Raw genomic sequence first — 26659 nt, 5'->3', positions numbered from 1 at the left:
TCTAGTTTGTATCATTCCTGGAGGAAGATCCGGGCTGCTCCCTGAGATTGCTCATGCTAGATGGGGCAGGCAAGGCAGGATGGAACCATCCGTGGAAATCTGGAAGAGGAGGTCCTGGAGGAGGTAAACATCGGTGATGCCAAAGTGGGTGTTATCGCTCTTGAGAGGACAGGAGTTGGTTGCAGAGTCCACGGATCTGAGGAAGGGTACGGAGCTGTTGTCAGAAGAGGAGGATATCTAGGAGAAGGAGTGCCTTCAAAGTGTAGATACTGTCTTGGGGAAGGTAAAACCTGCTGAGGAGGATATCTTGGAGCTGAAGGAGGTGGAGAGTACCTCGTAGATGTTGAAGCTGAGGGGTAAAAGTCTCTCCGAAGATGGACAACGAACTCGTGGGGAATATCGGGTTCTGGGTATTTGCGTGTCTCGTGAAACACAACCTAGACTGTGTTGAGGAAGTAGTGAAGTTGAGGTGCCTCACGCAGAAGATATAGAATGTGGTCCAAGTTGGTGGAAGGGCATGTGACACAAAAGACCCACCATGCAAAGGCTCCAAAGTGGGCTGGTTGTGCAATTTGAACACGATATTGAGTGATAGGTGATGCCCAAGGTATCCTTGAAGGGATATTAGGGGCGTTACCAGGGGTTTCCATTTCTGAATGAGGGGATGTTCATTTGCTGTAATGTTTGTTTCAGAGGGAAAACAACAAATTTGTGTTGAGAGAACGTCCTCAACGAAGAAAGGAAAGAGGCCACCTGGCACCAACGAGTGACTGTCAGTCTGTTGCTGAAAATCGTGTACCAGCAGTGGGATCCGGGCTGGAGAGGGTACAGCATCAATTTTGAATTAGATGGGGTCCTGATGTCGAGGTAGATGAGGACATATTTCAGGCTCCAAATTTTGAAATTTGGGCTTGCTGTAACAGGGGTTGAATCAGCGACCAAACAGTCTGGTTGTGGGCAGATATGTTGCCAGCAATAGCACGAACAACCAGTTGGGTCTCGATCTGTTTGTAGAGGCGAGATCTTCTTGTAAAAGACGGACTAGCTGAGGTGATTTGCAGGAAAGAAAAGTGGGGGAAAGATCTGGCACAAACTTCTTGTTGCAGAATCCGGGCAGCAAGGTGACGATAGAGGCTGCAAAGGGGATCTGTTCGAAACAAGAGGGCTTGTAGGCAGGTATGCAAAGGAGCCGGCTGCTGCAGACAATCAAGATCTGTGCAAGATCGAGGCCTGAGGAAGGGCATGGCTCGCTACAAGAAGATGGCGAAATCACGTACGGCAGAAATAGGCGGAGCAGATTGCAGGAATTCGTGTTTTGATTTTTGCAATTTTGAGGCGCCTATTGCTGGGTGGTGGTTACCACTAATTAAAAGTGGGTTCTATGAACCCTTGGGTAGTCTAGGGTTAGGCCTTGGGTGAAGGGCTGGTTGCCCTTTTTAGCCCCCTAGGGACCCTTTTTTATAGGTAGGTACTTGGGCCGAACAGTGTACCTATCCTAAGGGGTATGACCCTTGGGAATAGGTGTGCCTTCTTATGAAAGGGTAAGTCCCTCTTTTAAAAAGAAGTCCTCTACTAGTATGCATGAGGAGGTCCTCTAACCACTACAAGTCCCATTAGGGTCAAGGTAGTCTTAATATAGATATGTTTTATGCATAGGATAAGGACACCAACCATGAAGGGAAGTCATAAAAGTAGCAAATAAGCGTCTATAAGTCAGCTTAAAAACTATAGCACTTGCGAACCATTGAGATTACTTGGTGATTTTGGCCTAGCAGAGCAAAGCCTAATTGCCCTTGGTTGCAATTACCAAATCTAGTGAGGAGGCATGTGCATCATTCCATGAAAGAGCACATTTATATTAATCACCCCTTCATTTGTAAGAAGATGGGTTTACGGAATATTCATGTGCGTTATATTTCTATATGGGTCAATGAAGTGGATATGTTCACCGAGGCGGGGATAATTGTTTATATGCAGACATCTCCTTGATATGTAGGACAACTTGATTCTTAAAGAGGGGAATTGATAGTGCACAGGATGTAATTAAGCAGACTCACCACAGCCATTTTGCATTATGGGAGAGATTGTTGGGATAATGCCACAGTGGATTGGAGCTCTGATTCTACTCATCACCTTATATCGCCTCGTCATCTGAGCTCTGATTCTACTTGGAACCCAAAGTGAAACCAAACAGGGGCCTGCTGGCACATTGAAGAATTGAATGAATATGAAAAAATGCTCGTTTTGCCAGCCTTGCGCTGTAATGCTGTGCTTACAGCTATGAGAAAGCATCAAACAGCAATACCAACATAATAACTTTCTTTCTTCAGCCTTTTTCCAGTTTTTCCAGACTCAGCACCTTCGGGACCGCTGTTTTGTATGAAGTCTTTCAAGCATTAATAGAAGGTTCCTTTCATTGCACAAAACATAAAATAAAATAAAAAAATAACTTTCTTTCTTTCTAGGCCTGTTATTGCTTTTGAGGCGCCTTCTCTTTGTACCTTCTTGTTGCGCTTTCATCTCCTTTGAGGGCAGTCTCTTCTCATCAATATGTCTCCTTCATTAAATGTATGTTATTCTTTGCATAATCTCTTCCTGATGCTTGTGTTTTTGTGCCTTCCCTTTCAGTGTGCAGCATGTGAGATTCTTTTTCCACTATTATTATGATGATAACATCTGTGAACTTACTCATGTTTTTGCTTTTGCTTGTTTCTAGCTTTCCTGCATTGACTTTTTTTTCCCACTTGCCATGTTCAGAAGTCTTGTTGTTCAGCATAGAGGCTCATTATATGATGAGATCCATTCTGTAGAAGAAAGTGAATAATTCCAGCAGCATCTCTGCTTCAGTGCTGGTTGATTTGAATAGGATGATGTTACTTATTAAAACTCTAGAGATTGTGGTGGCAATGCCACTCACAAGGAGTTGCAGCTAGGCATTGTATGTCAGCGCTGTTTAGCTCCTCCATCTGGATCAGTAATGGGAGTGAGGCAGTTTCTTTCTTTTGAAGATTGGCCTTTATACAATACGTTCATGCTTAATGACATCTATAATATACATTCATACATAATAAGAGCTAACTGTGCCATAGCAGTGCCATTTCATTCTATAGCAGCACTATTTTATAATCTAACACCTGGTCAAACTGTTATAGGGAGTCGTATTTAATGGTATAGCTGTGCTAAATGGTACATAGCAGTGCTATATCATAATCTAGCAGTGCCAAATAAACCTTATAAAAGAGACCGCAACTAGTGGAGTCTAAACATACTGTGCAAAGCTTACAAGATGCTTGAATATAATTGTACATCACCTTTTAGTTGTTGTTATGAAATGTGAAAAAGAAGAGATCTGCCTTTACCTTTATCAGTCCAGCAAAACAGGCCAAAACTTAGAGGCTCATCACAGACCATTGATTAGTTCTAAGAGACATGTGTATCATAGTTTTGCAAGCAAGTTTTTATATCAAGATACTGGTTGTTTTCTCAAATGTTAAGAAACTGAGGATGAGTAACTTTAGGATGTGAAGCACACATAGGCTTAGGAGGCTAACTCCTTTTGCTATCTTTATTCTGTTTGACTTGCAGTTTGTTGTCTAAAAAGTATGCATAGCCAAAGATTGATCCTTTTCTGCATTTTTTACAGGTTCAAGACATTTTTCTTTACACCTAGCAGATGTTCTTGTACAGGCACTCCTAAATTGCTGGGCTGAGTGTGCACCATTGGTTTGTTCTGGGCAGGCCCCTGATAGACACAGTATGGAATGCATGGTTAAGATATGTCAGGCTCTGCACCTCATACTTCTGTGTATAAAACCAGAACTTGAACTGCTGACTCATAGAAACATAAACACCCAAGATGTTGGAACAAGACCTGGGAATCCAGATTTCGGTGGAAAGCTTATGGAGCTTGAAAAGTGGCTCAATGAATGTGCAGTTCCAATGTTTGCTCGTCATTTAATGGCTGCCTTCCCTATAAATGCACCACCAATCAATCTGCCAAAGAAGGTTCCTTAGAATTTGTTCAAATGGTTTACAGTCGTCCTTTTCTGCCCCAAAAAGAGAAAATACTATAGTACTATCATGCTTATGAAAGTTATGAAAAGGAGAGATAGAAGTGTGTGCTTTCACATTTATTACCATGCTTTGTCAACTTGTCAACTATTTCATTTGCAAGCTATATTTGAAAGTATTGTTCTGTGGTTTAGGTAGTATTTTCATAGTCTTGTTGGGAAAATTACACAGATAGTGTTTTCTTGGCTTTGATAGACAGATTTGTGTCATGCTGTAAATTCATTGGACTGAATTTAGGCCTGGGATTGTCAACTGGATGGATTTGATGGTGACCTTGAGGGATTAATTAGTGTAGCCTCAAGGCTTTTCCATCGACAGACACCACATAGGATATGCTTGTAATAATGTACAATGCTCTTGTTCAAGGGAAATGCTTTTAACAAAGAAGGGATGATGTAAACTTGGAAGTCGGTTGGCAGAATGTTGAGGTGTACATCAAAACAAAGGCCTTTCACCAGATTAATAATCCTTTGGGAGTATATGAACGACAACCAAATCTAAGATTCCAGTGTCATAACCAGGAGACTGCAATGTCATGACTATTATCAGCTATAAAATGTAGGCTTTTTGCTAACACAAGGATCAATGTATGTCAGCTTCTTTGTCACTCAATGGCCCCAAGACTTTTCCATGTGGACTGACACACACTTTCTGGACATAGGCTATGCTCGTAATACTGTACAGTGCTTTTGATCCCCTTTTGTGAGGCTTAAAGAAGACTCCTGAGGGACTCTAGCACTCGAGCTGAGGCTGTGTGCGTAATAGAGGCTAGAAGAGTGACCAAGAACGGATCCGTAGTTCAGAAGCTAAGCTAGCTCTAACGCCATGCAAAAAAAAAAGCTCAAGCATGGCTTGCTAGACTGCAGTGCCATCCTCACACATGTAGGAATAAGTGCACACACGAAGTAAATATTTCCTTGATTTCAGGGTTGGAGAAGGAAGAATGTCTTAAAAAGTGCGAGAAGAAAATCTGTTAAGAACTGCGTGCAGAGAATTCTTACTGCACAAGACAGGCTACCTGTGCAGTATATTGAACTGTTGGAGGAATGAGTAATGAAAACTGTTGCTGTAGTGCTGCAATGGCTGATAGGAAAAGGGATCTAATAGCTGCTCCATCACGTGTGCTGCAGAGTTGCAATGGCTGAGAAGAGGACTCCTAGAGCTGTTCCAAAAGCATGCTGCAGGGCTGCAATGGCTGAGAGGAGGAGAAGATGGACCGGGTAGAGCTGTGCCAACTTTGCAAGAGGAGGGAGCAGGACTGCATGGGGAAGGAGCTGCACCAAGGAGGGAGCAGGACTGTGTGATGAAGGAGCTGCACGAGCAAGTGGGAGGAGTTAGCGATGGACAAGTGAAGGGGGTGCCCCTTCTTTTATAGACGCTGTAGTAGGCCGTGTGGGGTAAGTCATGGGTCACGACCACTAGCTGTGAAGATGAACTTGTCTCACATGCTACACTTGTATGAGGGCATCATTGAGTAGGAGGCTCCACCCCGCTAGTCCTCCTCAAACTCTAGATTGTTGAAGTCTCCTCCAACAATCCACAAATGCACATCTGTAGGCTCTTGATGAGCAAGAGTATATGGGAGCATTTGGCGTCCAGGTATAACCGAACCTCTCCCATGAAGCGGGTTTCACTGGAGGTCCAGATGAGGTTGTTGGATCCCAAGAGGTCTTCATCGGTGCGGGACCACATCAACAAGTTACAGGAACTTCAGCAGAAGATCCTCCAGGCGGGGAAGCAGATTTCATCAGAGGACATGGCCATTACTCTACTATCCCAGCTATTCTCTTAGTAGAGATCCTTCTATTCATCCCTGATCACGGTGAATGAGTTGACCTAGGAGGAATTGGTCCCCATGGTGCTTGACCAAGAGGAGCGCTTCATGGATCGTACCTACGACAGTCAGCCTGACACAGTTGACAGCTGAGGAACGAGAAGCTCTCAAGGCATCCCGTATGTGTAACCGCGATGTGGCCAAAAAGGTCATTATTGGTGTTAGTGTCCCCAAAGGAACGCAGAGGGGTCCAGTAACCAGGTGGCCAATAGTGTGACTACTACGACCACGTACACTCTAGCCTTCTAATAGCACGAGGTAGGCCCTGCCAGCAGGCTTTCTGGATCCAGATGGAGGATTGCTTGCTTGTCTGTGGCAGCTGGACCTGCCTCGATAAAGGAACGTAGAGGGGTCCAATAACCAAGTAGCCAATAGTGTGACTATTGCGACCATGTACACTCTAGCCGTCTAGTAGCACGAGGCAGGCGCTGCTAGCAGGCTTTCTGGATCCAGATGGAGGATTGCTTGCTTGTCTGTGGCAGTTGGACCTGCTGATCAGGTGCACCGAGGAGGGAGTCATTTATCGAGGCAGGCTATTAGGCGGGTTTAGGGTTTAGGGTAGGACCTCGAGCCACAAGGAGTTGTCCCGCTAACTCAGGTGGCGGTTTGTTACTAGTTTCTATTTTGTTTGGACGCTATCGCACCAAATACATAAGGCAGGAGGGAAGAATTCTCATGAGATGTCTGGTGGGTGTAAGTGCCTGACATAGGAAAAGCCAGCTCTCAAAATACATAAGCCAAGAGGGAAGAATTCTCATGAGATGTCTGGTGGGTGTAAGTGCCTCACATAGGAAAAGCCAGCTCTCAAAACAAAACATCAATGGACTAGGCGAGAAAAAGTATGTGTGCAGGCACATGTATGTATGTGTGTGTGTGTGTGTGTGTGTGTGGCGAAGGTGAGCGAAGGTGCTAGCTGAGAGTGTGAGGTCATGAGCGAAGGTTCCTCACAGGCCTTTCCCCCTCTGTTCGTACGCCCGTACGGTCGCCGTACGGATTTTTTGAACGGCCGTACCAGTTGCTACGAGAGGGTCACAATCCCTGTGCAGATTCACGCGCAGGCCCGTACAGTTCCCTCACCTCGTATTTTTCCGTACGTGCGTACGGTTTTCTGTCAGTCCTCCGTACAACGCAGTACCTTCAGCACCTTTACATCTCTGTATAACCCTGCCTTTCCCGTACAGTTTCGTAGATATTTCCGTGCAATATCTTTGACCGTACAGAACCTCCGTACAGTCTTCTTCGTACAACCTCTGATATTTCCGTGCAGTACTTCTCGTCCGTACAGTTTCTTCCGTATAGTCTCTTAGCTGTCCCGTACATCGTATTCCGTACAAGCCCTTCCGTACAGCCTCTGCCGTACAGTTCTGGACTTCTTCCCTGTGCCTTTTTGTACATTTCTCTGTCTGCTTCATCTTTCACTCTATTTCTTTCTTGCTTTGCCATATTTCAATCATGGCTTCAGGTTCCGACGTTTGTACATATGCTAGAAAAGAAAGACCCGCAGATGCCAAGCGCCGTCCTTCTCAGCCTGCATCACAAGATGATGAGCTTACTATGGAAGCTCAATATGTGTTTGATGCACTTAAGGATGACTTTCAGCAGTCACGACAGGAATGGGGCAAACCAGTTCCAGAGGTCACATACAAATTAAAATTGCCCTCCCTTGTGAATCCTCTCAGCAAGCTATCTCAAACCGCGGTAATAATTTTCTTTCCAGGAAGAATCCCAGCAGCCAGTGATGTTGCGCAATGGATCAAGTCTATCCTTGGAGGATGCTTTGTAGAGGGTGTCTATTTTGCATCCAGAGACTTTTATGAGGTGCACTTATCAGATGCCTTGTGCAAGCAGAGGCTCCTTGAGCTTTCTTCCCTCTTCTATGGGAAGCAGATGGTACATGCCATGCCTTGGTCCCCAAACAAGGATTACCAAAGTCTTATACGACATCATTGTCTTGTATGGGTTGAGGTTGTTAACTTCTCGGATTATATGCATGAAGAATTGCCTGGCCTGGCTGCTTCATTGGGACAGGTCATTTTTCCTCCACGCCCCATGGGAAATCGTAACAGATTCTGCATCCTCTGGGACACTGACATACCTACCCCTCCTTCTATTGCAGTGGAAGTTGAGGGTGTGCAATTGGGGAAAAAGTTTTTTGACTTGAAATGGGGGGTGTTTGCAAGTTTGGGCATCTAGCCTTTGAATGCCCAATGGTTCTGCATCAACCCCCTCCTAATGCCTTGCCGCCACAGACATGGGAAAAGAATGAGAATTTGCAAGCTAAGGCAGCAAATCGGAATGGAGCAAAGAATGCTAAACCAGTTAATCAGGTGCAATCACTTGCTGGAAAAGGAAAAGAAAAAGAAAAAGAGAAGATGAAGGAATTTGTGGGGACAGATCGGGATGGTTTTCAACAGGCTAAGAAGGTGGTTATATTGAAGCAACGCCCTTTTCAATCTCGTCAATGGGATGCTTCTTCTCCCTCACCAGGACAGGCTTCCACTTCAGCTCCTGTCCTTCAAAATGGGGTGGGGGTTTTGAAGAAGGGCATCCCCATATGTGATTCTGAAGAAGGGGAGAATGCTATATCTTTCATGGATCATGAAGGCATGCAACCCATGCAGGCAGAGGCTTTGCCTCTCTGATATCTTGTTTCATACTTATACTTCCTGTATATATGTCTTTTATGCATCAAACACTTAAGTGCTTTACATACAATGTACAGAGCCTCTGCAATGTCTCAAAGTGGAGGCTTTTCTGGAATTATGTACATAAAATGCAGCCAGATATTGTTTGTTTGCAAGAGCATAATCAACACTTTAAGGCTGGTCATCATGATCACTTTGGCGGCTATGATATATATTATGCTAGTACCACTAGCTACTCAGGCGTATGCATAATGGTTAGACATGAGCTGGAGCCTCAGTTAGCATTCAATGACAGCAATGGCCGATGGATAGTCATACAATGTAATGTCAATGGTGACATTCTTGAGTTTGCATCAGTCTATGCCTCCCAGACCTCTGCCATGAGGGCTCTTTTATGGGATTCTTTAAGCAAATATCCATGGAGATCCAATGCATTTATCTGTGGAGATTTTAATAATTCCCCTCTGCCGAGAGATAACACCACTTCAAGATCTCATATGCTATCATCGGAAAGACAGAAATGGGATAACATGCTTCTTTCTGTGCAGGCTGAAGACTTATGGCTGCTTCTACAAGGGTCAGTGCCCGGATATACTTTTCATCACAATGCATTTACTACATACTGGGCAAGGCTTGACAGATGGTATCTGTTTTATCCACAACAATATGCAGATTTTAGCCTTCATCTCCTCATAGATTTCTCTTTGGGCTTGTCAGATCATGTCCCATTACGGATAAATCTGCAATTTGGTATGCCACTGGATGATTTGCCTACTGCATGTTAATCAGGCTTATTTCCGACATCAATATTTCCAGCAAATGATCAGATTTGCAATTCATCCCTTGCCTTTGCATGCCCAGGAGGACATGAATTATGCTTGGGACAGTTTTGTCTCTCGTATACAGAATGTTATTAGGGACTATGGAAACTGGCACATGGCTACATGGAGGAATGAGGTCAAATGGGCAAAAAGGACAGCACAACAATTGACTGAATTGTCACATTTAAGGCCTCTCTCTGAATCAGAAAATGATTCCCTCTCACAAGCCCGTATCAAACTGACTGATAATGATCAGAGGAAATTACACAAATGGCAGATTAGAGCACGAATGAAGCCCCTCAGGGATAAGGGCTGCTCATCAAAAGCCTTCTTCCAGGGCCTGCATGCTACTCGAAAGAAAAACTCATGTCTAAGGGTAAGGAAGCTAGATGGCTCCTGGACGCACCCTTTCTCTGATCTCCAAGATGAATGCCAAAATTACTTCCAGAAATTGTTCTCTACCCCTGGCTCCCCCATCAAAATCAAATGACTGATGCGAGGACTGAATTTCTTCAATATGTTTATGAGATAGTGGAAATGGATGATGCTCTTACATTCGAGAGACCTTTTACTGACACAGAACTTGATAATGCATTGTCTCATCTCGGCAAATACAAGTCCCCTGGCTGGGATGGTCTTACGGTGGAATTTTATATTTCTTTTTGGGATGATTTGAAAGATGTTCTCTTACAAATGATCAATGTTGCCTGGCAAGCAAATCAATTGCCGCACCTTTGGAAGCATGGCATAATCAAACTTGTGCCTTAAAAAAATCTGTGTGATCATATGTCAGATTGGAGGCCTATTACTTTGATGCCTGTAGTTTACAAACTCATTGCCAAAAGGTACATCACTACTGATCATCTGCATCATCCATGGACTCCTCGTCATTGTCATTCTCTACCTCCTCAGAGGAGCTTGAGGCATCTGTGTCATTGTCTAAAGAAGAATCATCAACATCAGGATCAAGACCATCGGGTGCAACTGAAGTACTAGCACCATCTCCAGATGGTTGAGTGTATGATCGTGTGTGGTGTGCTGGGGCTGACAGCTCCTCATACAACATGGTGTATATGTCTAGCTCCTCCCGTGGGATATCTAGTATGGCCTTCATCTTCTCCACGTCCACCTTGTCTACATTCACTTGGCGAGGTTCGGGGCAGCCGGTGGCGAACTGAAGGAGACGGAGGTTGCAATGACAAAACACCAACTGCTCCAATTGAGCCGTGCTCAATCTGCTCCTCTTCTTTGTGTGAAAGAGGGCCCAAGTGCTCCAGTTCCTCTCACAAGGATCGGAATTGTAGTCCTGTGAGAGAACACGTATAGCAAGGCGTTTCTGCCATAAGCCAATTAAGCAGAGATAAGTATCAAGAACTTGATAACTTTAAACATATTTGTAGTAGATAAAACCTCAAATTACTTAACGACTAAGCTCTAACTAGTAGCGTTGTAACTTGTCTCTTACCAAAGTAGGAGTATAGTTGCCATATTTCTCCCACCAGGAGACAGGTTGCAACTGTGTCTCTCGGAGCCTAGCCGTAGGTCGACCAAAGGAGAGGCTGTGATTGATAGCTTCAGGGACAGTGGTGACAGGTGCATATATATGGTCTCATTTGCGCACAACTATTCTTGAGATTGGTGTAGCAAATGTGGTGCAGGTGATCACAGATAATGGCTCCAATTGTGTGTCCATGGGAAGGATGCTTGAGGATGAGTTTCCCACTATTGTTTGGACACCATGTGCTTCTCATAGTTTGGATCTTGCCATTGAGGACATGGCAAAGTTGCCTTGGGTTTCTCATATATTTTTTCAAGCTTTGAGCATGGTAAATTTTGTAACCAAAAGACCCAAGGTCTTGAGCATGTTCAGGGAAAATAGTGACCTCGACCTTCTAAAGCCCTCGAAGACACGGTTTGCTTATATGTTCATAATGTTGGAGAGGGTTGTTCAAGTGTGGCATGGCTTGCTGCGTACAGTTGTTTCCCGTGACTGGCAGCAATGGGGGGATAGGAATGAGCCCAAAGCAATTGGTTTCAGCCGCATGGTCATGAGAGATGCATGGTGGGAGGAGGCTGCAGCTCTAGTGAAGACAATGAACCCCATGTACAATGTTCTCCGATTGATAGATATGGAGGGGAGCACCATTGGGCTTCTTTATGAGTTCATGGACAAAGTGGGGGAAGCCCTTGATGTGTGTACTCACCTATCTGCAGACAGGTATCCCGTACTCATGAGTCATCCTTTGACGTTTAGCATTTTCCAATTAGCAAAGTGGCAATGCTTAGAATTCCTTTTAATCTATGTTTTCATTTTTTCTAAACATTATCGGTTTTGCCTTTGATTCATTATTTCTTATGAAGGATTGAAGACCTTAAGGAGATCTGGAACACACGTTGGGATTGGTTTAATAGGCCAATCCATACTGTTGCTCATATCCTTCATCCTCTATGGAGGAATGAGCAGCAATATCTCGACAGAGAATTAGAGGATGAGTGGTCAGCTTATATGAGCAAGATTGTGGGAGATGATGATGATCTTCTTTTGAAGCTGGAGGATGAGCGTCTTCTTTTCCGCAACCGAAGCGGTGTTTTTGGATCACGCAATGCACAGAGAGAGGAGACTCAGTTAGCAGCAATTTCTTGGTGGGAAAAATATGGCATTGAGGCCCCACTTGGTAATACTTAACCCTAGAGGCAATACTTTCTTATTATTTGAAAACATGTGGGTATAGCTCAGCAATTGGAAGCTGCCACTAAACTGTAAAGTCTGAGAATGTCTCTTGTTTTGTTTCAGAGACGCATAGCGATGCGAGTTCTCTCACAAGACTGTAGCTCTGGACCTTGTGAGAGAAATTGGAGTACATGGGCCTTACTCCATACGAAGAAGAGGAGCAGATTGTCCACTGTGCAATTGGAGAGGTTGGTCTTTTGCCACTGCAATCTACGATTGCTCGAGCAAACGGACTACCCCATTGAGCCTTGGCAGGTGAATCCCTACAAAATCGACATCACAAAGTGCAAGGAGATGCCGGTGATTCCACCTGAGGAGAGGGATATCTACGCCATGTTGTACGAGGAGATCACGGCTTCATCTCACCGCACCCGATCCTCCCAGGCAGCTGGTGCCAGTACTTCGATTGCACCTGCATCTCATGGGGATGCTTTTTATGAGTCTTCTGGGAGTTCCGGTAGCAGTGAGGAGGAGGCTGATGAGGACATGGATTCGGTTGAGGAGGAAGATGCTGACATTAATGATGAGGCTTGACTTTTGATTTGTGACTTTGTCACTTATTATTGATAGACAATACTTTGGATTCCATTTGTAGTTTGACCTTTTTATCTTCATGGTCCATCACCATGAAGGTCTTGGGAGGTTCATTGATGACTCTAGTTTTTATTATTATCAGTATTCAGTATGTATGATCAGTATGATCAGGATTCAATATGTATGATCATTCAGTATGTATGTGTGAAGATGATCATTGAGTACTCTAGTATGTATAATGTATGATCATTGATAACTAGCTTTTTGTATGATCAGGATTCAGTATGTATGGTGCTTATACTCGATATGTATGTTTTTTGTATCATGTCTGCACTATGGAGTCACTTACAATCTTTATTTGCACATTTTTATATATGGCATGATGCATACCCTAGGTATAAATGCACATATTTTCACATTCCGAATGAAACCCGTTTCATTCATTTTGCGAAACCCGTTTGAAACCTCCCGTTTCAGAAACTCCTGGCAACTATGCTGGTTCAATCTCTATCAGCCTGCATGACCTCCTAGAGCTTCAGTGGGTACTTCCATCTACAGCCAATGGTGAGGCACAAGTCTCCACAATTCCTGACTCCTTGCTGCTGTGATGGCAGTCTGTTGTGAGGCACTGTTGTAGGTGCTTCTGGCCCTCCCTGCTGCTGTGTATGCAGCACAATCTGAGGCACCAAATAACCCCAATGACTAGAACTGCCCCCCCTGGGGCCCTTTATTTAGAGCTAAATGCCCTTCCAACTCAGCCCACTCAGTCTGCAGACTGGCCGAGTATAGACTGGCCTGACCAGACTGCAGACACAAACCTGCCCAAGACTGGCTGGCTGCCACGCAGCAGCAATACACTCTGTGACCTGCTCTGGCCTACTTTCCTGCTTGCAACGATCTGCTCTTTTGCTCCAAACTGTTCTCTGCCCAGATCTGCAGGCCTATAACATGGCCCCTGACAGCCCATTTTGGCTGCCCTTTCAGGGCCTTCTTTGTTCTGGATTGGTATTGCATCTGTTGCAGTCTTGTCCCAGCTCCAAGACCTCTGTACAGCCTTCTGACAGCATCCTTTACTGTCCATGCTGCCCACATGGCAACCTGCATGCTGCCCAAAGGTGGCAGCCCTGCCTTCCATCCCAGATCTGCCCTCGTGCAGTTTGTTTCTGTCCCCATGTGGCATCTCTGGTATATTTCCCCCTTGTCCTTCTCATTTGGGGGCTCACAAGTGAGGAGGTGACCATGATAATCCAAACAATGGGCTATACTAGTCCTCAGTTTGTGGCTGTTCACCATTAGCCTATATCTCCTTGTGAGGCCTAATGAGCTAGCTCTTTCAAAGATACGGTTGGATGTGTCCTAGTGGTATGGGATGCCTGTGTTTACTGACGTTCTCAGGTGATGATCCTCACTGTCGGCTCAGGGGCGGTCCAAGGTATTGTGACCTATGGTAGGGAGCATGAACCATAGTTACCAGGAAATGGGAACATTTTTGGAATGTCGGATGCCCCGAACTGGAACAGGAATACCACGTCATATGACACATCATCGAATCACATGGAAAAATACCAAATTATGAAAAGAAGACCACTCCAAACTTTCCATTTCAGCTTTAAACTTTTAAAAACATACAAAAATCCATAGAAAACTGAAATTTACATGTTTGCATTGTGTGGCATGCATATGCTTATGCAAGATTTACTGTTGTGTCGCATGGCTGCAGGTGGAGGAGTCACTAGTTGCTTTGAATATTGCTATCTCTGAAGTCATGCTAGCTTCTGTTATAGCGGGAGATATACACATTGACAGTGAACACACTGGCCTTACCATACTCCTTGATTATATCGAATTTGCCTTGGATGGCAGGGTACATATTGGAGAAAGCTGTCAGCCTCTTGCTTGCACTTGTTATATTGACTGTTAAATTCCCATGCTTCACGGTTCTATTCTTATCATAGACATTAACTAATGGGCACACTAAAATAAAAGGCTTATCTAAAATTGTGCTGATAAGGGGAAGGAAAGAATGAAAAAACTGCTACTGGGTTGTTGCTTTTTGTAGATGCTTCCTCCATTCAACCTGCAATCAAGTACTACGGACAAAAGGTTGCTGGAAGTTCATGTTAAGTCGCTGATTGGCTTTGTTCCCAGTCTTTTGCATTGCATCAGCAGAGAATGTCAGACACGCATGCTTCAGGTAGGACATGCTTTCTTTATTCGTCTCTATTGTTATATAAGTGTTGTGAATTTTAGATCACCTCTGATGCAAATAATAAATGCCATGTTTTGGTTTTTGCAGTCTTTTACAAAAGTGTTCCAAAACTGTAAAGCCAGTTCAAGGCTCAAGCATGTTTGCCTTATCTGCATTGCAGATATACTTCAACCTGTACTTCTCTTTCATTTCATCTTCTTTGATAACTAGTTTCTTTCTGGGGAACTTTAGTCTCTGTTGGTTGAGGTTCTGTAAGAACGATATAAGATAATACAAAGAATCTCACTTTGATGGTGGCTGTATGCCTGTGTACAACGCAGACAGGAAAAACCCTGCTTGGGGAAGACCTTTTTAGATTTCAAAAGCAATGGCTGCAGGCACTTCCCAGACTGCTCTGGGAACTAAAGGACAGACACTCATCTTCTTCTCTGGTATGGGATCAAATGTGTTGATGGATTTCATACAAATTTTGGCTTTTTCCAGCATAACTGTCTGGGAAAGGGCATATCTGAATATTATATTATAAGGCATATGGATTTCAATCTTCTGTTTAGGCTGTTTTGCAAGTCCTGCACAATATTGGACGATCTGCACCAAAAAATTCTCCGCTAGAACATGAATATACAGCTTTGCAGCCGATTTTGATACCGTTCTTCAGCACCTTTTCTCCATCAAAGCATCATCAAAGTCAGTTTTCTATCTTCCTGTGTCAAAGTGTCACCTCCCTTCCCAGCCTCCTCCGTATATGTTACCCCTTTTCTTACATTTGCTTTGTATCCTGTCACTTAGGCCTGTATCCTTATCATTTCTTCCTTCTTTTTGGTTATGCAGCAAGGTGGTTGTATGGGCCATTCATAAAGCTTCCTCTGGAATGTCAGCAGTTGGCAATTGATGTTTTGTATTATTTTGGGAGTTTCTCGAGCACTTTCCTGAAGGCAATTGCACATTGTCTTGGTATGTATATTGCATGATATGTTCTACTTTGTTGCATCATGGAGAGCATTTGTACACTGCATGATGAGGTGCACTTTTATAAAGTTATGTCTCTAGAGTGAATAGATGAGGCTTAAAATGAATGTTTTTTTTAAATGTATATCAATGTCACATGAAACAGATAACCCTTCAGTAAGAATTTACAGTGTGTCAAACTTGTTGGGTGCGGGGAGCAATGGAACGGAGATGGAATGCAAGGGAGAAAACACAAACTGAGGGAACTCAAGCGTTCTTGCAAGCAAATAAATAAAGAAGAAAGTACAAGAGTGGCCAATATATGGTCCAAAAGCTAACTAGTTTACAAAGGACTAAAATGTCGTAAGTGAACTAGGTGTACTAGGACTAAATGTCCTAACTAGTTTACAAGGCCATACCAGGGCTAAGTGCTAACAAACCCCCTCCATGGTTGTAGCCAAACATACTCTACTCTAGCTGTGAAGGCTGCCCTGTATTCAGCTTCAGTAGCAACTATAGGCTGCTTCTTGCTGAACTAAGATATGCTAAGCATGAAACAGTTGCGACACATGCGTGTCATAACAATGTGCTCAATCACGGACCATGAATGCATGCAAAACCAATGAAGACTGATCACCATAGAAGCGTCCCAAATGCTGCATGGCCTTCAAGTAACGAAAGACCCGCTTCATTGCTGCCAATGCTGTGTGCTGGGCTTGTGCATGTACGTGCTTAATGGGGAAACAGCATATTGCAGATCAGGCCTGGTATGACATAAGTAAATTAGGTATCCCACATCCTGCTGGTAAAGAGTGGAATCAAATGGGGCACTCCCATTGTCGCTGGAGAAACGGTAGTCAGGTTCCAATGGAGTAGAACTAGCTTACAATTCTCGAATCGGAAGCATTGGAAGAGCTGTCCAATATATTTGGATTGAATTATCATTATGTCCCCCTGAATAGAAGCAAACTAGATGCCCAAATAGTAGTGCAGCCTGCCCATATTTGACATTGCAAATGATTTATACAAATCTGCCTTGAAAGCTACAATTTTTTGTGTACCAGGCCAAGTGACAAGCATGTCATCCACATAGAGAATTAAAATGAGAAAATCTGATTCACTCTTCCGGACAAAGAGTGGCGTGTCTACGGCTGTTTTGAAATCCAAGGCATAGCAAAAAATAATGTATCTTGGCATACCATGCCTGCGGTGCATGCTTCAAACCATAGAGGGCCTTTTTCAGCTGGCATACTGATTTTCAGAACCTTCAACCTCAAATCTTGGAGGTTGGGTGACATATTCTCTTCAAGCAAATCCCAATGAAGGAAAGCGGTCTTAATGTCCAGTTCGTGTACCTCCCAATGCCTGTGGGATGCAGAGCAATGACGCACTGAATAGTAGTAATGTGGGAAGTGGGAGTGAATGTCTCAAAGTTAATGCCATGTTGCTGGGCATAACCTTTTACAACAAGGCAGGCTTTGCGACGGTCAACACTTCCATCAGCTTTGCGTTTCAATTTGTAGACCCACTTAGTGCCTATGGCATGCTTGCTGGCAGGCAGTCACACAACTCCCAAGTGCCATTAGCATGAATGAAACAATTTCAGCTCTCATGGCCTGCATCCCTCAATGTTTGAAATAAATTTCTGCATGATGTAATGTGCTTCGAAGCACCACCATAAAAAATTCAGTTAGAGTCAGAATCTGATAGTGACAAGGTTGAAGCATCAGATGAAGGATTATAATGGCATGTCACAACAAATGCCCATTGCTATGCGTGTGGGCAGCGGGTGCATATATGATTGCAAGTCCTTGCTGTTGCTGTTTCTTCTTGGAAGCAATGTGCTTCCGGCAGTCAAATCTGTCATGGCCTGGTTTCCTGCAGTAATTACAACGCTTTTTCTTCCCATCAGCAATGGAAGAGGACGAAGTGCTAGATGAACGTTTGGGCTTACTGTAATTTTCCCCGCTTTGCCTTTGCCCTTTGATCTGTGACAAAGGCATGATCGGCATGAATAGAAGCAGCTTGGTTTTGATGACTCTGCTCCTCTTGTAGTAGGGAAACAAATGATCGAAGGAATAGTGGTTGGGGTTATCCATGGCCACTAACTCAATGTTGTAGCAAATCCTTGGTATCATGATGTCAGGGAGCCCATTAAGTGTCGTGGAAAATCTGTGCATCTGGTACAATCTCACCCTCATTAACAAGCTGTTCACATTTCCTTGACTTTGGTGAGATAGGCATCTATGCTGTCTCCTTCTTGCATGTGTACACCGTGAAGCTGTTTTCTAAAAAATGCAACTCTTGCCTCATTACGAACCTCATACAAAGAGGCGAAAGTATCCCATGCATCCTTGATTGTATCCCCTTAATAGAAGTAACCTCAGCTTGTCCAATTTCTTTGATAGGATAAGAGAGATTGTTTGCACAAGTGACAATGCCCCCCTTGGGAGCATCACTCAATGTCTGGACTTCTACAGGACGTGACGTGCTTTGAAGCACCACTATGAAAGCATCAGTCAAAGTCAAAATCTAAAAGTGATAACGCTGAAGCATCCAATGACAGATTATAATGGCATGTCACAGCGTGAGCAGTTGGTGCATATGTGACTGCAAGTTTCTGCTGTTGCTTCTTCTTCTAGGAAGCAATGTGCTTCCGGCACTTAGAACGATCATGACCTGGTTTCCTGCAGTAATTATAGCGCTTTTTCGCACGATCTGCATGGATAGAAGCAGTTCAGTTTTGACGACTCTGCTGAGTAGGGAAACAAGTTGATCGAAGGAACAGTGGTTGGGGTTACCCATGGCTACTAACCTCAATGTCGTAGCGAATCCATGGTATGAGTCGGAGAGCCCACCCAATGGTGCTATTCACCACTTCAGATAGTCTCTATATGGAACACACTTTGCCTGTAACCCACTCATGGAAAGCCATGACTGCCCACATAACATCATGTGCCTTATCCAAGGCTCGAAGATGTGCAATAAGTTGGGTCTGAGATACAGACTCAAATGCCTTTGAAAAGTTACAAAGTAGTAGTAACTCTCTGTTTTCAAAATCCGGCCTCCTCTATGATGGCTGTCACGATGAAGATGTGATCTAGTCTAGAAGGTCTCAACTAAAACTTGTATGTCCCATTGCGCACAAAGCCCATGCTCTCAGCACGATCGTTGATGTGTATCTTGAGAGCTGATCCATATACCTTGGCCAATCAAATGGCCGACTATGATATTGGATATTTAGTAGTGTGTTGGGCCACTTTCACCTTCAATTAGGAGGGTTTCCCCCCTTAGGGTTAGGTCTTTATGTTAGAGGTATATAACATCATTTTGGAGTTAAGACATTTTGTAATAGGACTTCAGCTTTCTTGTGCTCTCCACAACAATCTTGTTCTTCTCCACTCTCTATCTTCCTCAATCCCAAAACCTTACAAGCTGGTATTGGCATCAGAATTTGGCTCCTGTATGAGCTCAAGCTAGTCCTGCTTCAAGAGAAGGTCCTCCAACAAAGCATCTTCCTTTCAAAAAAAAGCTTGCCAGGAGCGAGCCCGATGTGCGATGGAGTAAGGGTGGGAGTGACTTTTGGTTGTTGATGCAACCATTTATCCCAGTTCAATGCAACAATTTATACGAGGTCATTCAAGAGATCTGTACGTCATGGAGGATCTCGTCATTCAAGAGCCTGTCGACTTCCCATCGTGGATTTTCTATGTGTTGCCATCATAGAACAGCCTAACTTTGTTTTGTTTAATGCGCCACCACAGAGGATAGATCTCTCTAGAGACATCACTCACCTACTAAGCGTTGTTCATCTACTCTAGGCGCCGTTCGTCATCGTCTACAACCTACACCAAAAGTGCACCAACACATTGCTCGTCATTTGCTACCATCTACACGAGAATTGAGCTGATGCATGAAATCTGTTTTGTATCATGCAACTGCTCTAGAGGCATCACTTTGTTCATCATCTTTTCCGGAGGGTGCCATTTGTCATCTACAACCTGCTTCGTCGTCATTCTTCAACACCAATATCTACTTTAAGAATGCACTAGTGACCAACCCACCGCCGTCATTGCCAACACCTGCTTCCATTTGTCACTTGCTCCAGGAGGTTGTACGAGATCCGCTTCGCCATTTTCTCTAGGAGGCCCTATGAAATCTGATTCCTCACTACTCGAGAAGTGCATCATTGTATGGAATCTGCTTCAGGAGGTTGGAGATCTGCATAGATTTGGGTAAAAAATCCCACCCAAAATTTGGGGCTTTTGCATTAGGGTTTCTCCGTTGTATGCCTTTGTGGTCAAGGTTTCATTTGCAGGAATTCGGGCTCAGTTTGAGTCAGCATTTTGGAGCTTTGCAACAGATAATTCTTGTTTGCAGGCAGATTCTAGTGCATTTGCTTGGTTATTTTTTTGGGGCTTCAGGAGGTTGTACAAGATCTGCTTCGCCATCTAGGAGGCCCTATGAAATCTAATTCCTCACATGGTTGGTAATGCCAGGAGATTTCAGCTAAGCAGTAGGGGTTGGATTCCCTCCAGAGCCCCCCATTGGGACAGCTTCTTCATCACTGCAGATTTGCGTAGGAATTTCTGGAGGAGGCTCTAGAAATCCCTCAGAAATAGAAAGATCACTCTTTTCTTTTGGCTTTCTATTCATGGAGGGATTGCAATGAACTTGTGGAGATCATGATTTGGGGCTGATCCCACTTGCCCTCACTGTCATTCTGCAGAGGAGTCAGTGCGACATTGCCTTTGGGACTGCAGTCAAGCAAGGACTGTTTGGAAAGGGGTTGCTCGGATACTCCACATTTTTCACACTTCCCCTTTCTTCATGACTTGGGGCTCGGTCGCATGGTTATCCCTTACTGGGCCCCAGGTGTTTTATGAGGGTGAGCCTTCTTCTTGGGCACTCTCGATCCACCGGCGGGTGATAGAGTCTTGCTCTCTTCAAGATGTACCACTTACTCCCTTCAAAGCTTCACATGCTTCAGTGGTGGACACCTCTTGGGAGATTTTGGCTAGCATTTCCTCTTGGCACATTTGGAGAGCCAGATGCACAGAGGCCTTGGATGGCACCCAGATACACCCATCACAGGTGTTCACGGGTATTTGGAGTGACACGGTGCACACTTTGATAGCCATATGGGAGCATGCAGGGTCCTTCACGGGCAGCCTCTTCTAGGAGGACTGTATTTCTTCGAGTTTGGAGGGGTTCTCCCTTTTTCTCGGAGGTTTCTACCGGATTGAGATGGCACTATCAGCCCCAATCCTTTCTTTTTGGCTCTTGAGCTTTTCATGCATTGCATGGTGTATCCCGTATGGAGCTTGCTCTAACGGTTTTCTGTATAGATTTGGGTTTAAAATCCCACCCAAAATTTGGGGCTTTTGCATTAGGGTTTCTCCGTTGTATGCCTTTGTGGTCAGGGTTTCATTTGCAGGAATTCGGGCTCAGTTTGAGTTAGCATTTTGGAGCTTTGCAACAGATAATTCTTGTTTGCACTTTTTGCAGGCAGATTCTAGTGCATTTGCTTGGTTATTTTTTGGGGGCTTTCAGAGTGGGAGAGAGCTATCCACATCAACAAGAAACTCAGAAATATATACAAGTGACTCTTGTACCAACCAACCCTCTACCTTCGGGTCTTGCATTTTGTCTCACGAAGCCCTTCAACATCTTCATGAAGCGCTCGAGGAAGAACAACCATCGCGCATGTATAGTTTCGCATATAGCAATCTCATCCACCAAATGTACTATGAGATGTAGTTGGCTTGTGAGAATAGAACGTGGAAATGTCTCCTCCACTAAACAAACCGTCTCCACTGACATAACTCAAGCATTCTCAAGCATGGTGGGATCTATTTCCTTTGAGCTCACATACCTCACAAGCTCGCCCATCTTGTAAATACAATCTTTCACGTCCTTTGATCTTGCATTCTTTTGAGATGCCACAGAATGCAAATGATGTTTTTGGAGTCTGGCCTAGGAGGAGAAGCTGGAACTTGATGGCAATTAAGATGCATCATCAAGATTCGATGTCGGAACCCTTAGCAGGTCTTCATGAGGAGTTGCTCAATATAGATTAAGTGATTCCAGACAATCAATTCATTTCCACAAACTTTTTGAACTCTTTGCAAGAGTGATACTATTTTTTATACATTATTCAACTTGGCTACAAGAGGTAATACCAACCAACTCACATTCCAGGAATTAGTGGGGTGGTTGTTGCAGGAAGAGAAGACAGAGAAAAATATGGCAGCTGGTTCATGTGGAATGGATCGGGCCCTTAGTGCTAAAGGCAAGAAGAAACTCCATGCAGGTCATTATCAGTCCAAGACTGATTCAGCTTAATTATCAAGCAAAAAGATCAGAAAACGCAGGAAGAAGGGCAAATGCCATACTGCAAAAAGCTAGGCATGCATCCCTGGTCTGGGCATTGAAGTCTCCCATGAGTAAGACCTCACCCAATTTCTTGTATCTCTGGATGTCCTCATAACATGCTAGGCAAGGTCTATTCTGTCCTCTCCCTGAGGCTGTCCCGGGATAGTCTGATGTCTATGGAGGAAAGTAGCATGCTGCAATGTACATGTTTTGTGGTCTAGGGTCTCTTGAGTTGGATCCACATATAGCACACATGCTCATCTGCACTAGTGACTATGAGTTGTGCCTGCAAAGAGAAATGCCAATTCTCCTAACCCCCGCACTCCTTTGTCCATGCGGATCTCTGACCGGCATGTAGACTTCCATGTGTATCCATGTACTATGGGTAGGACCCCTCTTCTGGGATCTGTTGTGTCTAAGTATACACTTCAAGATCTTTTTCCGGGAAAGTCTCGGCAAAGTCGCCTGGTGAAGACCATAGGGCTGAGTCTGTGTTCCGAAAAGCAAGAGACAAAAAGCAAGCTGTGTAGCCCTATGGGAGATATCTATCCATAGATAGCTTTTGTCCCGATGTTCCTTCTTCCCAATGTTCCTTCTGATGGCAGAGAAGCATGACAATAGTCCTAGAAACGTCATGCTTTTAAGACTGCTTTTTTATTGTGTGTTTTTCTCATTATTCCTAGGGACGTTGTGATATTAACAGTGGAAAATATCTTGAAATCATTTAGACGGGTTAGAAAGTCTTGAAATAAATGCAGATTATTTTCTCAGATGAAACCTCTGGGATGTGTCAGCATAGAATCGTCTATGTCAATGCAATGGGCATTTGGCAGGCTGTCAGTTCAGGTAGGTACACTTACCTTGATTCTGTGTACACTGGAGGAAACTTCTATATAATGGCTAATGGAACTTAGTTTGCAATTTTCCCTATTTGGATATTCTCTGTTTAAATGATCTGTTGCAGCAAGGGGAGAAATTTCCTGTTCTATTATTGTGAATAGGGAATTTTGTATTTCCAGCTTGCAGATAAGAGACGAATTCAGTTTCAAAGTTGCAGACTAAGATTCTATTCATCTTGCAGGTCCTGAATTGGAATTGAGTGTGATTATAAGGTGTGTGGAAGTTCTTCAACGGGCATTCTGCAGGGGATCGATCAAGCTATCAGATCACCTCAGTTTCTTATTCACTCTTCTGGTTGAGCAAGTTTCGTTTCAAGGTGTGGTATTGAATGATTGTGTTCATGTCTTGTGGTAATAAAACTGCTGGCTCTGGTATTTGTCGGTTTCCTGTTGTTTGACTCTCTCTCTCTCTCTCTCTCTCTCTCTCTCTCTCTCTCTCTGTGTCTCTGTCTCTGTCTCTCTCCCTCTCTTTCTCTTGGTGGTTTGATTCTTGAAGATGGGGATGGGGGCATGCTGGTATGCCCTTGCTTTTGCATGCTGTTTTTTTCTGTCTATCCATAAATGAGCAAGTATATTTCTGAAGAGCTTTCAGGGGGTCTCTGCAGGTACAACTAATATAGAGTCAGTTGACTTTGCAAACGAGAGAACCTTATTGAACTTTCAAAAGCACAGAGCGATTGCTAGTGTTGTTTGTTCGTGTCTTTGTCAAATTGGTGATGGAAGAGTCTTACTGCAATTGTTGAATCCTTCCATCTGTCAAAAGTTGGTACGTATAGCTGTGTAGTGGCTCCTGCTTGCTTATGAAGCAGGGTGTTTGCTTATGGTAATTACAACGTGATAGCTCTTTAAGGTTGGACCACATGCTTTCAACATGTATCTTCAATGCTGAAAATGGGTTCCAGGTTTCACCTTTGCCTTCCATAGTCTCATATGGACTAATTAAGGTGGTTGCGGTGCTGTGCGGGTCCTGTAAAGATTTACTTCTACCAGAATCTCTCTGTGAATTGCTTCCACCCTTTGTTGCAGACTACATGGTTTCCATTGCTATGGTAAGATTTGTGGGTGGATAGTGGTACCAATTCAGAATGTTTTGACTGAATAGTGCTATGTAAATCAGGCCGTGCTTTCATAAATATGGTGCATGGTGACAGGATAAATGCTTTCAGAAGAGAAGCCTTATGGAGGAACCTTCTATGAAACCATTTATCCAACCATGCTTCACCTTACTCTCAAAAAATGGCAAATTAGCAGAATCAGTTATCTATCATCTACGTGAATCTTTCAATGGAGGTAACAAAGTTCCTGCGTTTTTATATGATGCCTCAAATTATTTTGTTAAATTAGGCTTGCTTTCCTTGATTCAGTTAGAACAAGGGCAAGTCAGTCGTGTCAGAGCCAGCGCCCCGCCCCCCCCCCCCCCCCCTCTTCTCCCCCTCGCCCTCCATCATCCGGTCTCCCTTTCTTTTACAATGTGCGTGCCTGCATCTCTGCATGTACATAGTCAGTTGCCATCTTCACTTCCATTGATTAGAAAGGATTATGTGAGGTGCTTTCTCTTTGCAGGAAGAGTACAACGTTTGTATGCTACTGTGGTAGCGCTTCTTCAAGTTTTCCAGCTGGAGCATGTGCGCAACAGGCTTCCTTCTGCTTCTGAGGAAAGTTGTATTTTGAGGAGGTTTGGGGTGAGTACTTGTTGCTTGCTGTACTGTCCAGAGGTGAAGTTCAAGAGCCTGTATTGAAGTGCTTGAATCATGATGGGGTTGCTTTGCTTGCAGGATGACAAATTGACCAACCTACAACAGCTTGAAGAGAAAGAGCTGCAGACTATTGCTGAACAGCTTTTTCGAGCAGCTGCTGCAGTTTATGGATGGCCTAAGGGGAACCATCCATGATATAAGAACCTAATGAATTGTTTGTTTACTGCGCTGTGCATTTTAGCTGTGCTGGAATTCTGAAGGATATCTACTGCCACTCATACTGCAAGCCAAACGTACTGAAGTATTATGTCCCGTGTTGCACCTTGGAATCAAGTCCAAATGGTGTTGGAGAATATTTCAATGTTATCGGAGTCTGCACTTTGCAATCTGCTGGCTTTTGTGTATGGGAGACTACAGTGTGGCTAGTTGGCAGTTGCACACAGAGTCATGTAAAAATACAGGCAGTCCGTACTGTTCAAATCAGGAGTTCCTATTGACATTCTTAGAGACACAAAGGAGACATCAGGTCAAAGCATATGATATTTAACACTACGGTCATCTGGTCGTCATCCTGACAAAGATTCACAGCAGTGTATATGGGCTAGCATGTATTTGTGAGATTCCAGTTTGGGTGTGCTGTTTATGCAATAGCTTTTGATTGTCTCATGCCTTTTGAGGATGATGCTATGCTATATAAGGGCTCTCGTTATGAGGAGCTTCAGCGGATTTAAATGATGATGACTAGTAGATGCTTACAAGGCCACAGCATACGCGTATCAGGATATGTAGGATTGACCGGAGGATGTGTTTTTCTCAGCATGACGGTTTTATGCGCAATAAGACAAGAAAGGTATGAGAGGTGCGCTCCTGCCATTTAAAGTAGAGAAACAATGTATCACATTATGGAGCTCTCTGCCATTTAATACTTGTACCATGTAAAGTTGAAAAACAATGTATAACTCACAGAATCGCCTTACGCATGTGGGTTTTTGTTTTCAAACCTTTTGAGTAGTATGATGCATGCTTGCCTCGTTAAGTTGCACAGATTATGCATAGAAGTGATTCATTAAAGTCCATAAGATTAAAAGTTTTGCATGTTCAAATATGCTTGAGCAAATAGATGAACTAAGACATATCTTTGGAACCTAACAACAAGATTGGGCCATCTTACCACATAGGCGAACCCATGGCAACATTAAGTGAGCTAGGCACAGGTCAATGGCATGGAAATATAAAATGTGTAAGAGAGGTTGAGGTGGTAAGGAACCTTATGCCAACCCTACCTCCAAGAGTGCATTTTTGCGATGTATGGAACACGAGATTTTCGCCTGAAAGGACGTAGTGTGAACATGGAAAAATTCTCCTCTACAGATTTTTTGACAAGAGCTGCCATATTTTTGGCAAAATTGGATGTTTTGTGTGGTTGCAATGTTGCGAGAATGCAGAGTGCCCAATTTTATGCTTACTCTCTTGGATTTCTCCGATGTTAATGGGAGCTCCTAGAAATATGGTGATTTCTACGATTTTTACAATTTCAGTTCACCAAAATATGTTGAACGTTGGTTTCGGGAACACAAGAATGCCTACTAAAATATTTTAGTGCATGAGTAAGGATGAGGTGGCAAGGACCTTTGTGCATGAGTAAGGATGAGGTGGCAAGGACCTTTGTGCCAGTACTTCATTTGTCCTCCTAGATGCTTGTGCATATTATAACATTGGGAAGGAACCATGGGGTATCTTAGAATTAAGGAAAGGGGGTTTGATTTATGCGAAAATTTGAGGAGCAAGGTATTGTCGCATGCAATTGAGACTATGTGCCTCCTTGCTTACATGGATGCTGCCTCCCTAACACTATATATGTAGGAGGGACAATTTATTAAGGAGGCCATGGCCTA

The 26659-nt window shown here is 43.8% G+C and overlaps 2 protein-coding genes across 5 annotated transcripts in view; both read left to right on the top strand.

Moving 5' to 3' along the window:
- Positions 1-25744, top strand: part of LOC147901292 (uncharacterized) — a 49597-nt gene extending 23853 nt beyond the window's left edge. For 2 of the 4 annotated variants that reach the window (XM_087375822.1, XM_087375821.1), the window contains exons 8-21: positions 3644-4005; positions 14357-14500; positions 14696-14830; positions 14933-15019; positions 15166-15276; positions 15400-15532; positions 15677-15799; positions 22940-23014; positions 23250-23384; positions 23673-23833; positions 23970-24116; positions 24219-24357; positions 24631-24749; positions 24843-25744. In XM_087375822.1, coding sequence (XP_087231948.1) covers positions 3644-4005; positions 14357-14500; positions 14696-14830; positions 14933-15019; positions 15166-15276; positions 15400-15532; positions 15677-15799; positions 22940-23014; positions 23250-23384; positions 23673-23833; positions 23970-24116; positions 24219-24357; positions 24631-24749; positions 24843-24959 — 1988 coding nt within the window. In that variant the 3' untranslated portion in view covers positions 24960-25744. The remainder of the gene's footprint in view (positions 1-3643; positions 4006-14356; positions 14501-14695; positions 14831-14932; positions 15020-15165; positions 15277-15399; positions 15533-15676; positions 15800-22939; positions 23015-23249; positions 23385-23672; positions 23834-23969; positions 24117-24218; positions 24358-24630; positions 24750-24842) is intronic. The other 2 variants (XM_087375824.1, XM_087375823.1) reach the window with 1 other exon arrangement.
- LOC147901293 (uncharacterized) lies at positions 11048-12637 on the top strand. The gene is made up of 3 exons (XM_087375825.1): positions 11048-11589; positions 11733-12041; positions 12159-12637. The coding sequence occupies exons 1-3, from the start codon at positions 11063-11065 to the stop codon at positions 12634-12636; spliced, it is 1314 nt and encodes a 437-aa protein (XP_087231951.1). The 5' UTR covers positions 11048-11062; the 3' UTR covers position 12637.
- Positions 25745-26659: the final 915 nt, after the last annotated feature.

The sequence above is a fragment of the Dipteris shenzhenensis genome, chromosome 6, assembly GCF_047967505.1.
Source record: "Dipteris shenzhenensis isolate YYH24624 ecotype China chromosome 6, Dip_SZ_1.0, whole genome shotgun sequence".
In the NCBI taxonomy this organism is placed as follows: Eukaryota; Viridiplantae; Streptophyta; class Polypodiopsida; order Gleicheniales; family Dipteridaceae; genus Dipteris; species Dipteris shenzhenensis.
This window is presented reverse-complemented; position numbering and strand designations above follow the sequence as displayed.

What these genes read in the sequence shown, in the direction of transcription:
- LOC147901293 (XM_087375825.1), top strand. Translation starts at nt 11,063, where the DNA reads ATGGGAAGGATGCTTGAGGATGAGTTTCCCACTATTGTTTGGACACCA. An exon ending in ACTCACCTATCTGCAGACAG is followed by an intron (nt 11,590 to 11,732) that starts GTATCCCGTACT and finishes TTTCTTATGAAG; the next exon opens with GATTGAAGACCTTAAGGAGA. An exon ending in AAATATGGCATTGAGGCCCC is followed by an intron (nt 12,042 to 12,158) that starts ACTTGGTAATAC and finishes GTCTCTTGTTTT; the next exon opens with GTTTCAGAGACGCATAGCGA.